At 46.2% G+C, this 14,006-nt stretch overlaps 1 protein-coding gene across 1 annotated transcript; it reads right to left on the bottom strand.

Moving 5' to 3' along the window:
• Positions 1-374: 374 nt before the first annotated feature.
• ITLN2 (intelectin 2) lies at positions 375-11,614 on the bottom strand. The gene is made up of 8 exons (XM_027538282.1): positions 11,507-11,614; positions 11,217-11,280; positions 10,488-10,598; positions 9,297-9,544; positions 8,820-8,978; positions 8,296-8,416; positions 6,435-6,538; positions 375-710 (listed from the first exon to the last, which is right to left on the bottom strand). Exons 1-8 carry the CDS (start codon positions 11,516-11,518, stop codon positions 558-560), a joined length of 972 nt encoding a protein of 323 aa, XP_027394083.1. The 5' UTR covers positions 11,519-11,614; the 3' UTR covers positions 375-557.
• Between the last annotated feature and the right edge of the window lie 2,392 nt (positions 11,615-14,006).

Raw genomic sequence — 14,006 nt, 5'->3', positions numbered from 1 at the left:
CACCTAGTTATCAGTGCATATCTTGGAGCTGAGACAACCCTCCCCAACACACACACATTGCAATTCATACTAGAATCATTTTAGGGACAATGTCTTAACTGTCAAAGCTACAGAAATCAAGGAAATGGGTAGTCTCAACTACCCAACTTTTTTCCTACAGAATCTAAATAATAGTCACATTTTCTTCATTATGTTTCCTTTGAGAGCTTGATTTGACTAGCCAATAACAATATGGTAGGAAAAACTAATGAGAAAAACTTTCCCTTGCTCCTCAGTCTTACTCAGGATTTGCCTAGAAAGAGGGGCAAACTTGTGTTCTGGGACCTGAGACTAGAAGTTCCCAACTCAGAAAGTAAATCAAAAGTCACCAGAATAAGAAGCATTGTTTTAATACATCTTCCAGGTGTCAGTCAATTTGTAAAAAGAATTAAAAAAAACTTAAGAGTCATAAATGATGTAATTTATTCTCCTTTCCTTGTTGGAGAAAATGGAAACATTTTTCCATCTCTGAGTTTCTGGGCTTAGGAACTGGGTTCCACGTCTCATACACTCAGGTCTCAGCGGTAGAACAGGAGCACAGCTGCCTCGGTGATCTCCCGGCTGGAGCTGCAACCCCGGTGAGTTCCGTATCCATCCCAGTCAAAGGAAGAGAAATCCCCACACTGCACAGGATCAGACTCTGGGAAGAATCCTCCTCCACCGATGCAGTGCTGGGGGGCAGGGAGAAGACACAGTGAGGGGTTGGCTGTGGACACCACAGAGATCTTAATCTTTAAATCCCCTGGAATCTTTGATCCTCCTCCTACTTGGCCTAGACCACTCCCCTGCCAGAAATCCTCCCTCTAGTGGACTCTGAAATCATGTTCTTTCCTGAATTCCTTTCTACCTTGCTTCATCTTTATTCTCAGGCCTTTTACCTCACCGTTTTCCCTCAACTGATTCCCCCAAATGCTATTCCCCACAGTTCTGGCCACACCAGTCTCCTGATGATGGCTCATCTTCTCCCATGACTTTTGTTAGTATCAGCATAATCATACATTGTCAAGAAACTCCTAAATCTCGGAAGTCAGGTCCATATTTTCTGAGCTTGAAACCCCATAGGCAACTGCAGCCGCATGTCTCCATCTACATATCTCTAGATCTAACACTCCAGTTGAGCAAAACAAAACTAATTCTTTCTCTTACTGGCCTTGAACACCCTGGCTCAGGTCCTCAGCATTTCACATCTGCATCTTTACACCTGCCTCACTACCTCCCTGCCCCTAATTTCCCTGCTCTGGAATCCATGTCCTCCACCTGGCTATATATCATTATAGAAACATCAAAGCTGATCAGGTCACTCCTATGTTCAAAATCCTCTGAAGAGTCACATCTTCTACAACATGAAATCTACATCCTGGACAGAATGGAAAAGTCCCTGCTTACCCTGCTTCCTGTAGGTATTTCCAGCTTCGTCTCCTGCTTCTACCTAAATGCACGAGATGCTCCAAAAGCAAACAACAGCTCAAGGGCCTTTCAACATCCCCATTGGTCTCTCAAACACCAGTGATTCTGAAAATGTTAGTCACTCATGCTAGACAGGCATCTTTCTGCCCTTGTTACTTGCTGAGCTCTACACACAGCTTTTGAGATTCAACAAAAATGTCCCCAACTCGGAGAATCAGCTATGTGCCATCATTAGAGGTAGAAGCTCCTACATTTTGTTCCCCAGGCCCCTTGTTTATGTTGCTATCACAGGTGACACCACATTGCAACCGTGCACTTCTGTCTCCATCCCACTCAGTCTGATTTCCTTAAAATGACTGTCAGCTGTGCATGTCTAATATCGAGCACTTTGTGGGTGCTCTATCATGTATTTTTATGGAATCAGTGCTTGCAAGGGTACATGCAAATGAGCACTAATGAACACGATAAGGCTCCATGGAAGCCAATGTGGGGGCGACACGTCCAACCCCACTCCCAGGGCCCACACCTGCTTTATCCTCAGAATTGTAACCTAAGGGCTCTTTCATGAGGACACAGTTGTCTCACTTTGACTGACAAATGGGCAAACATATTTGAAGGGGGACATGAAGACGTCCTTCAGGGTCACATTTCTTAGATTGACAGGCAAGAAATGAAAAGGGCCTAATTGAATGTTCTCCCCCCTATATTTCTGACACCCTCTTCTTCTTGCCCCTCCAGTCACAAAATACCCATCAAAGACAGTCTCCAGCCAACACGCCTATGGTGTTCTCTTCTACAAGACTGGAAAAACAACAAAACCCTAAAGCTTCTAGAATTTACTAAGATATTTGAGAATGTCTTTGTGACCTCAACAAACAGAAATACTTCTTAAACACAACATAAAAATGCTAATCATATATGAGAATATACCTAAATTGAACTTCAATACAGTAAATTATGTCCAGTGGTCAAAAGGAATAAACTTTCAGTTCATTTTTCCTGTTCATGCCACACATGTTACAGATCTCAGCTCCCCAGCTAGGGATCCAGTTGGGCCCCCTACAGTGGGAAATTGATCTTCAAACCATCAGGAATATAAATAAGAAGATGCAGGCAGCAGATCAGCGCCATGATGGACTCTTGGCTCCAGGGTGGGGGATCAGCTCCAGGATGGCCAGCGGCAGAGGTGAAGGCAAGTGCCCTCTGCTCCTGGGAGTCCTCCAGCATCAGCTCCAGCCTTCTCCGGACCCACTTCCCCACTACTTCAGAGGGGCCTTTGCCTCAACCCCCAGCCACGTACTGACCGACGTCTGATGGCCCGTGAAGGTTTAAACGTTCAATATGGACTAGCAGTAGGACGGCCAGAGCACTAAGCAGGTCATCCAGCTACACTGAGGGGCTAAAGCGCACGTCCCTGCTAATTAGGGTCTGAAAAACGTGGTCCACTGGAGAAGGGAATGGCAAACCACTTCGGTAACTTGCCTTGAGAACACCATGAGCAGTATGAAAAGGCAAAAAGACATAACACTGAAAGATGAACCACCCCCACCCCCCTACCCCCGCCTAAGGTCAGTAGCTGGCCAATATACTATTGAGAAGATGGAGAAATAGCTCCAGGAAGAATGAAGAGGCTGAGCCAAAGCGTAATGACACCCAGTTGTGGTTGTATCTGGTGATGAAGGCAAAGCTCAACGCTGTAAAGAACAACATTGCATAGGAAGCAGAAATGTTAGGTCCATGTGGTCAAACAGGAGATGACAAGAGTGAATATGGACATTTTAGGAATCAGTGAACTAAAATGGACGGGAATGTTGCTGCTGCTGCTGCTAAGTCGCTTCAGTCTTGTCCGACTCTGTGGGACCCCATAGACGGCAGCCCAACAGGCTCCCCCGTCCCTGGGATTCTCCAGGCAAGAACACTGGAGTGGGTTGCCATTTCCTTCTCCAATGCATGAAAGTGAAAAGTGAAAGTGAGGTCGCTCAGTCGTGTCCGACTCCTAGTGACCCCATGGACTTCAGCCTACCAGTCTCCTCCATCCATGGGATTTTCCAGGCAAGAGTACTGGAATGGGGTGCCATTGCCTTCTCCAATGGACAGGAATAGGAGAATTTAATTTAGATGACCATTATATCTACTACTGTGGGTAAGAATCCCTTAGAAGAAATAGAATAGACTTCAGAGTAAACAGAAGAGTCTGAAATGCAGTACTCAGGTGCAATCTCAAAAATGACAGAATGATCTCATTTCATTTGCAAGGCAATTCATTCAGCATCGCGGCAATCCACGTCTATCTTCCAACCACTAAGAAGAAGCTGAAGTTGAATGATTCTATGAAGACCTACAAGACTTCCTAAAACTAAAACCAAAAAAAGATGTCTTTTTCATCATGGGGACTGGAATGCAAACGTAGGAAGACAAGAGATACCTGCAATAATAAGCAAGTTTGGCTTTGGAGTACAAAATGAAGCAGGGCAAAGGCTAACAGAGTTTTCCCAAGGGAGCGCACTCATCATAGCAAACACTCTCTTCCAACAACACAAGAGACAGCTCTGCACGTGGACATCACCCGATGGTCAGTACAAAAATCAGATTGATTATATTCTTTGCAGCCAAAGGTGGAGAAGCTCTATACACTCAGCAAAAACAAGACCTGGAGCTGATCATGATCAGACCATGAGCTCCTTATTGCAAACTTCAGGCTCAAATTGAAGAAGGAGGGAAAACCACTAGGCCATTCAGGTATGACCTAAATCAAATCCTTTATGATTATACAGCAGAAGTGACAAACAAATTCAAGGAATTAGATCTGATAGAGTGCCTGAAGAACTATGGATGGAGGTTCATAACCTTTACCAGAAGTGGTGACCAAAACCATCCCAAAGAAAAAGAAATGCAAAGGCAAAATGGTTGTCTGAGAAGCCCTTCCAAATAGCTGAGAAGAGAAGAGAAACAAAAGGCAAAGGAGAAAGGGAAAGATATACCCATTTGAATGCAGAGTTCCAAAGAACAGCAAGGAGAGATATAAAGCCTTAAGGGACTTAGGAAGCATCACTACAGCCAAAGTTGGAGGTGATGGAATTCCTACTGACCTATTTCATATCCTAAAAGATGATGCTGTTAAACTGCTGCACTCATTATACCAGCAAATTTGGAAAATTCAGCAGTGGCCACGGGACTGAAAAGGTGAGTTTTCATTCGAATCCCAAAGAAAGGCAGTGCCAAAGAATGTTCAAATTACCATACAATTACATTCATTTCACATGCCAGCAAGATACGCTCAAAATCCTTCAAGTTAGGCTTCAGCAGTATGAGAACTGAGAACTTCCAGAGATGTACAAGCTGGGTTTAGAGAAGGCAGAAGAACCAGAGATCAAATTGCCAACATATGCTGGATCATAGAAAGCAAGGCAATTAAAAAAAAAAAAATCTATGCTGCTTCATTGACTATGCTAAAGCCTTTGACTGTGGATCACAACAAACTGAAATATTCTTAATGAAATGGGAATACCAGACCACCTTACCTGCCTCCTGAGAAACCTGTATGCAGGGCAAAAAGCCACAGTTAGAACTGGACATGGAACAATGGAATGGTTCAAAATTGGGAAAGAGGTATATCAAGGCTGTATGTTGTCACCCTGCTTATTTAAGTTATACACAGAGTACCTCACGGAAAATGCAGGCCTGGATAAAGCACAAGCTGGAATCAATATTGCCAGAAGAAATGTCAACAACCTCAGATATACAGTTGATACGACTTTAATGGCAGAAAGTGAAGAGGAACTAAAGAGCCTCTTGATGAAGGGGAAAGAGGAGAGTGGAAAAACTGGCTTAAAACTCAACATTCAGAAAACAAAGACCATGGCATCTGATCCTACCACTTGATGGCAAATAGAAGGGAAAATGTGGAAACAGCGTCAGATTTCATTTTCTTGGACTCCATAATCACTACAGACAGTGACGGCAGCCACAAAATTAAAAGACGCTTGCTCCTTGGAAGAAAACCTATGACAAACCTAGACAGTGTGTTAAAAAGCAGAGGATCGCTTTGCCGACAAAGGTCCCTGTAGTCAAAGCTGTGGTTTTTCCAGTAGTCATTTATGGATGTGAGAGTTGTACTATAAAGAAGGCTGAGAAGCAAAGAATTGATGCTTTTGAACTGTGATGCTGGAGAAGACTTTTGAGAGTCCCTTGGACAGTAAGGAGAGCAAAGCACTCAGTCCTAAAGGCAATCAGCCCTGAATTTTCATTGAAAGGATTGGTGCTGAAGCTGAAGCTCCAATACTTTGGCCACCTAATGCAAAGTCCTGACTCACTGGGAAAGACCCTGATGCTGGTAAAGATTGAGGGCAAGAGGAGAAGGGGTCAACAGAGGATGAGCTGGTTGGATGGCACCACTGACTCAATGGACATGAACTTGAGCAAACTCTGAGAGACAGTGAAAGACAGGGAAGCCTGGCATGCTGCACTTCATGGGGTCACAAAGAGAGGGACATGACTTAGCAACTGAGCAACAACAACAGTGGAGTTCCAGAGTCCTAATCACTGAACCATCAGTGATGTTCCAGAATTTCATGTATAAAGTAAGTCCTGGGGGTGTAAGGTACAGTATGGTGACACTAGTCATAAGACTATACTATACATTGAAAAGTTACTCAGAAAGTAGATGTTAAAACTTCTCATCACAAGAAAAAAGAATTTGCAACTGTGAGTAGTGCTGGGTGTTAGCTAGACTTGTTACAGTGATCATTTCATAATATATAAAAATATAGAATCACTATGCCATATACCAGAAACTATTATAATGTTATAGATCAACTCAATCTCGATTAAAAAATAATAGCTAAAAAAAATAATAATAGCTACAATTTAAAAATTATGTCTACAAAATGCCAGAAAAGAGTAAAAATGCAAGCCACATCAAACACCCCAGACAGGTACACACACACACACACACACACACACAAGCCATGGATCTTCCCCAAACTCACGTGCTCAGTGTTACAGCCAGTGACTCTCATCCCAGCACACAGGGCATTGGCTGCCCTCTCATTGTTAAACACCCTGAACTGGACAAATCCTGCAACAAATTCTTCTGGAAAAGAAGAGGCAGAGAAAAGGCCAAGGATTCAAAGGACGAACTGGAAATATCTTCCCTTTGACCAGCCCAGGAATTCCCTAAATCAATAGGTCAGCTTACAGCCAATCTGTGGGCAAAGAGCCCAGCACTTTTCGACAGTGGCTGCTGCACCCTGGCCTTGAAAAAGGAAAGAGACCCTCCCTCCATCTGGGGCAAGAAGACCAAGGCTCAGGCTCACAAAAGTCACTTGTCTGTCTAAGGCTCATAGGAGAAATGAGATCCACTGACAGATCAGCAAGAAGACCTCCAGAGGTTCAGCAGGAATAAGCAATGATCAGAAGCAGCCATCGGTCTCTGCTGGCACACTTCTCATCCAATTACCATGACTTTAAAGTAAAATGACTCTTATTTTCCCACCAAAGACAAGTTCTGTGGCTTTATCTTGCTTAAAAGGTCTTCTTACAATAATAGCTATCCATCATAACAAAAACAAATTTTTCTCATTACTTTGCAAGTTCTTCTCACCTGTGCACATTAATTAGCTCTTAACTATTGTAAGATTCTTACAGTGACTCAGGAAACTTAAACCAGGGCTCTATGACATCCTAGAAGGGTAGAATGGGGTGGGAGGTTCAACAGTAAGGGGACATATGTATACCTATGGTTGATTCATGTTGATGTATAGCAGAAACCAACACAATATGGCATTGGTTTAAAATAAATAAACAAACTAAGGGGAAATTAGAAATAAATAAACTAAGGGGGAAAAAGAATCAAACAGGGTTATTAGTTAAGAAGCCTGAGCTTATAGTTTTTTCATGATGGTTACATAACAAAAATTCATGTCACATTCCTAGAAAACAGCTTGGCATATTGTACATGTTTAATAAATGCTAAGGATCATTAGGGTTACAAAAGATCACTCCTGGGTGTTCTTTGGAAGGAATGATGAAACTCCAGTACTTTGGCCACCTCATGCGAAGAGTTGACTCATTGGAAAAGACCCTGATGCTGGGAAGGATTGGAGGCAGGAGGAGAAGGGGATGAGAGAGAATGAGACGGCTGGATGGCATCACCAACTAGATGGACGTGAGTTTGAGTGAACTCCGGGAGTTGGTGATGGACAGGGACGCCTGGCATGCTGCAATTCATGGGGTCGCAAAGAGTCGGACACGACTGAGCGACTGAACTGAACTGAACTGAAGGATCATAAAGTTTTCTTTTTTTTTTTTCTTTTTTTTTAATTTTATTTTATTTTTAAACTTTACAATATTGATTGGTTCTGCCATATATCGAAATGAATCCACCACAGGCATACATGTGTTCCCCATCCTGAACCCTCCTCCCTCCTACCTCCTCCCTCCCCATACCATCCCTCTGGGTTGTCCCATTGCACCAGCCCCAAGCATCCAGTATCATGCATCGAACTTGGACTGGTGACTAGTTTCATATATGATATTATACATATTTCAATGCCATTCTCCCAAATCATCTCACCCTTTCCCTCTCCCACAGAGTCCAAAAGACTGTTCTATACATCAGTGTCTCTTTTGCTGTCTCGTATACAGGGATATTGTTACCATCTTTCTAAATTCCATATATATGCGTTAGTATACTGTATTGGTGTTTTTCTTTCTGGCTTACTTCACTCTGTATAATAGGCTCCAGTTTCATCCACCTCATTAAAACTGATTCATTAACTTTTCTTATTTACACTTTCCCCGAGAGTGCAGAGAAGGGTTGACAACTGGGCTTTGGAAGCAGATACTCACCCTTACCACATGGTGAGTAATAAGATGCAGTTTTCTCAGCATCGCCAAAGTCATACACAACAGGAATGGCTGGGCCGTTGTCAGCCCAGCAATTCCCTGCTCCGTATTTCACTGGGTATTTCTGCAGGGACCCAAAATACAGATTGTGGAAGACAACAGAGATACTGCCATTCTGGGCAGTAAAGGCTTTATACCCTCATGTGGCATTATTCAAGAATCAGTATGAATAATACTGGTGTATTTCCCCCCTGCCACCCATAGCTAGGACCCTAACCAGCCTCAAGACCCCTATCCTTTTCACTCTCTACCCGCCCCCAATCCTCTCCCCTAGGCTTCTTCCCCTGCCTGGCTCACAGTTCCTCTGAAAGAGGCGGCACACTAGTTCATAGTGACGCAGAGGTAGTAGAAAGCCAAGCAGAGGCCCTTAGTGATATGGACAGAGCAGACTTACTCCCCATCCCAAACACCTGACTCTCAGCTCACCAAAGGTAGTGCCCCCACCCCCAGCGAGCAGCGCCAGGTACCTGGTAGAGTCCAAACAGATTGTGCCCCAGGCTCTGGAAGAAGCCAGTGTTGGTGTGGTACCTCAGCAGGGAGCTTTTCCTCCATTGCTGCAGGGGGGACTTGTTGGGCACATGCCAGATGCCCAGGTCCTGGGCCTGGATGTCATAGTAGCCAGGATTCTGCAGAGGGACACACACTCAGCCTGACCAGTCAAGAAGGTGCCACCAGCCAAAGACCCACACACACAGTCCTCAGTGCAGCTGAGAGCTCAGGTCTCCAGGGAACAGGTGCCCAGCAGTGCCCAGAACCCCACCTCCCTCCAGCAGACGACGAGACCCCACCACACAAACAACCTTGGTGAGAGGAATTTGTCATTCAAGACTTCCGTCTTTATTCTTCTCCAGCCCCACCTCCACATCCCCATCTCCCACCCTCCTTCCACATGCTCTGCTCCAGCCACACTCAGCTCCCACCCTTTCCCACTGGGTGCTCAGTACCTTGTAGTCATCGCTGGTGGCGGCCTCTGCAGACCCAAACGTGTTGTAGTTGGCCCAGTTGCCGTCGCCCTCTGGGTAGTCAGCCTTGTTGCCCTGCTGACTGGACCAGCGATCACCCACCGTGCATTTCCCACGCATGTTGTTCTCATGGACGCTGGCCACCAGGGTCCAGCCGCCACCCCCAGAGGTCATGTCACAGAAGGTCTGGTAGACGACACCATTTTCAGTGCGGAGGTGATACAGGCCATCTACAGAAGGAACCAGTCAGAGACCCCCTGTCTGACAGCACAGGGTCCATCTCAGACTCACAACCAGAAAGACTCTGGGAAGTCAGAAATGTATCCTGAAGGCTCCCACACATATCTGCTTGTTGAGGACAATTCTCTGTGGACACTGACTGCCTTTGTTCCACGCTACCCTTTCAAAGACTTTGTAGAGCGAACATCCTAGGAGACAGAGATGGTATCTCCCTCAGGATAGAGCCTTCTTCTGGCCAGAAGAGGCCAGAAATCACACCTGACCACATCTCAAGGCTACATCAGGGTGTGGCCTCTGCAACTCAGAGGTAAGGGCAGGCATGGTCACTGCCCATTATATGAGATTCAGATTCCCTAACTGCACAGTTCTTCCTTGTACTCAGCCCCAGAGAAAATAAACTGTTCTTATCCGAAAAGGCTTGCATTTGCTTGACGAACCCAATTTATGAGCCACTTGGCAAACAAACTGCATGGGCAGATATCTCCTGGCCCTTTCACATCACTGGATGGGAGGGGATCCAGAACACCAGCACAGGAAAAGGCTGATGCTCTGGCTACTTCTCTGATTGTGAGGAATAAAGCTCTATGTCTCTGCCTCTGGAGGCTCATGTTTTCTACCAGAATCTATGATACTAGGGCAGAACTAACTTCTTAGCTTACAAGCCGGGAAAAATCTTACACTCACTGGAGCTACAGCCATCATGCTAAGACTCACCAGAAACACCACCTTCTCCCTGTGTTCAGAAGATCATGTCTCTGACAACTAGGCTGGACCCAAAAGCCTCAAAATTCCCAATAGAAATCTCCTAGGCTGGAAGCTGGAGTCAGAGCAGACAGGAGCGGTAGGCACACCCCTTCTTGATCTCCATGATCAAGATCTGTTTAGCTAAAAAGTGGTTAAAAGGAAAGGATGCTGAGTTGGGTTATTACTCACCAGCTGCTTTATGGCAACTTTCTTTGATTTCCTTGCAGCTTCTTGGAAGGAAAGACAGGTAAGGAGCACAGGTTTCCTCCTCCCAGAACTTCTCAACAGAAAGCGACCCTGCTAGAGGATGTGAGGATAATTCTCAGTCTCATGCCGCTCACACCAGCCTTCCTGGCCATTGGCTCCTAGCCCCTTCCCACTTCACAGGCTCATCACTAGGCTGTGAGGCCCCTGAGGTCAGGATTCTCTCCACTAAGAATAGCTGACCACAATCTAGTACATACTCAACACTTGCATTCTTCTCCACAACCAATTAAACACAAAAACTCTCATTATGCCTACTGTGATAAATGGAATCGTGAGGATGAAGACTAGGGAAGGATGTTCCCTGGACACAGCCCTGACCACCAAGCACCCTCTGGGAACCCCAAGGCCAAGGCCATAGGAGCAGGAGCAGCTAGAAGGAAGCCCAGTCTTCACCACCATGGCTCCCCTGAGCCCCCTCAGCCACACAGAGGCACAGATGGAGCCCCAGGACAGGCCTTAGCTTCAGACCAAACATCCAGAGACACCAGCAATCAGCACTCTGGCCACAGCTCAATTTGGCTGCAAAGTGTGGCTTCTCTGCATCTCCATGACTCCCCCTCTAGTCCAGGACTTCAGCATCCAACCTGGTTCTACTCTCTCTGCTCCACTGCACATCTGAGCTGATGAAACTGCTGCTCCTGAGTGACTTACCTGCATTTGGCCCTCTGGTGGCCACAGCGAGGAACAGCAGGAAGTAAAACCTGACTCCTGTCCCCTAAGTAGAAAGGACATGCACAAGGTCATTGGCTGGTTCATCCTTTCTCTCCCTTCCATCCTTTCTCTTTGAACTCTTTGAGTAAGGAAAACTCAAACGGAAAGTGATGGGATTATGGCGCTCTGGACCTCCTGGAACAGACCCCACCCCATTCAACCCTACAAATCCTTAAGGGGCCACAGTGTCCTTTCTCTGAAACTCCCCATCCTTAAGACCAAGACCAGACCTGAGCTGGCATTGTGGCTCCCCACACACTGGGATCCTGTCTCAGACTCAGCACAGGGAGCTAGCTCTCTGCTTCCTTCCTCACAGATGCCAGGAGCTGAGAGCGCCCAACCAGGAGGAGTCTCAGAGCTACTGCCTCTGCAGGGAGGTCTGAGGTACTTAAAGCGCTGAGCATACGGGCCCCACCCATCCCAGCCTACTTTGGGTTGTAGGCCACACCCTCGAGCATTCTTCCTTTGAAGCTTCCTGAACCTCAGGCCCTGGAGAAGGTGATGGCACCCCACTCCAGTACTCTTGCCTGGAAAACCCATGGACAGAGGAGCCTGGTGGGCTGCAGTCCATGTGGTCGCTAGGAGTCGGACACGACTGAGCGACTTCACTTTCACTCTTCACTTTCATGCATTGGAGAAGGAAATGGCAACCCACTCCAGTGTTCTTGCCTGGAGAATCCCAGGGACGGGGGAGCCTGGTGGGCTTACATCTCTGGGGTCGCACAGAGTGGGACATGACTGAAGCGACTTGGCAGCAGCAGAGCCTCAGGCCCAGGCAATGCGAAGGAATGTGTGGCTGGCTGGAGGGGCAGGAGGCAGCACTCCTGGGCACACAGGTGACACTCATACAGGGCTCCCTTCCATAACAGGTTCTGGGGATGGACGGGACCTCACGGTTCTCCCCTGCAACCTGTCCTGCTCCCACCTCAGTCAGATGCCCCAGGGCCTCACACACCTCTGTCAAATCATCATCCTTCCAGTCTCTCCTGAAACTTCGCCTTGAAGCCGTCCCTAACACCCCCACCCCCTGCAGAAGTTGATGGATGCTCTCCTGTCCTGCTATGGCTTTTTTCCAACCCCTAATTATGTGATGTCACACTGTCATGTCATTCTTGTATTTATTTGGGGTTAGAAATAATTGAAAATTTACAGAATATTGTAAAAATAAAAACAGTTCATAAACACAAATATAGCCTTTACCTAGATCCACCTGCTGTTTGTGTTTCACCCTATTTCCTTTATCATGTATACCCTCTCTCTATATTCACAAACTTACACAACACTTTTTCTGAGCAAATTGAAGGTAAGTTACACACATGAAGGCTCTTTCCCATAGGTAAGTTTGTATTTTATTAATAGAGATATCTCATATATAACCACAGTGCAATTATCATTAACACTTTTCAGGGTAGCAGTGTAACTTGCTGGGGTCCACCAGCCTGGGAGTTCCACTCAGCTCAACTGGCATCCATAGTAAACTGAAATTCCTCTGGCTTTCATTCCTCCCATTATTAGGAGATTTCTTGTCCACATTTGAAGCCCATAATCCCCAGGGTACACCTGCTTACAATGTTCTACATCTCCATTGCACACCCATGCCAGCCCAACTCCTCTCAGCACTGTCCACTGCCCACACTCTGGCTGACCACTGACCCTGTGATACCTCATTTCCGCCACCTCTGCTGCTGGGGCTGCTCTGGGGGATCAGTTGCTGGTGCTCATGACATTACTTCCTATCCTTCCTGGGCCTCCAGCAGCATATCTCTGCTGTCCAAGATACAGGAGCCATCATGCTTGTTCAGTACAGAGGAAGGCAAATGCCTTACACACATACAAACCACTATCTAATCCAAGGCCTGGAATGTTATTAATAACTTACACTTACCCGTGCACTCTACTACATCACAACCATCTGAATTTGTTTTCAGAGAGGACAGGGTTGGAGAGAGAGATGTAGAGAGGACTGACTTGTCTCCCATACATCTCTGCTGTTTGCTACAGCCATAGGGAAATGACCACTAATACCACTTAATCAGGCGATTTCTCAGGTAGTCATTTGGGTTGTTCACTGTGATTAACTCCCTTCTTTTTGGAGGCCCAGGAAAGACTGCCCCTCTCCTCTGTGAAGTTAAGTGGGCCATGGGACTTGTCCTAGCCAAGAAATGTGAGCAGAAAGGGTCAGTTTCAGGCTGAAGCCTTTACCAGGCAGGGCACAAGTCCACACCATCCTTTTTCCAGCCTCAGGAAATGACCCCATAAAATACGGGGCCCTGGCTTGCTGGTATGTTTAGTCTGATGAGGAAACTAATCTTCGAGGTTGGAAGGATGGTGGTCTGTGCTCTGTTTTAGGGGAAATGCTACATGTGCTGCCTGTGGTGTCTCAGGAGGCGTGAGATGTACAGACTGCACCGGGGCGTTGAAGGAAGACCTCAGGGAAACAACGTCAGCGCTGCGTGTCAGCTGTCTTGGTTCTGTATCACAAGGGAGAGGGTCTGGGAGAAAAACTGGTCTGTTTTGCAAGGAGAAATGAAAGGAATAACAGATTCTGGGTCTTCAGAAGGCAAACACTGTGGAAAAATTCCATCATAAATCATCTTCAACAAGGGCACACACACATGCACACACATAATAGCTCCCAAACATTTTCCCATCTTCACCTCAGTAAAGAGCAAGGATTTTGCTATTTGGCATCCATGTGCAGGGCTTCCCTGGTGGCTCAGACGGTAAAGA

This window comes from Bos indicus x Bos taurus, chromosome 3 (assembly GCF_003369695.1).
Source record: "Bos indicus x Bos taurus breed Angus x Brahman F1 hybrid chromosome 3, Bos_hybrid_MaternalHap_v2.0, whole genome shotgun sequence".
Classification (NCBI taxonomy): domain Eukaryota; kingdom Metazoa; phylum Chordata; class Mammalia; order Artiodactyla; family Bovidae; genus Bos; species Bos indicus x Bos taurus.
The sequence above is the reverse complement of the archived record's forward strand: the minus strand, read 5'-3'. Positions and strand labels throughout refer to the sequence as shown.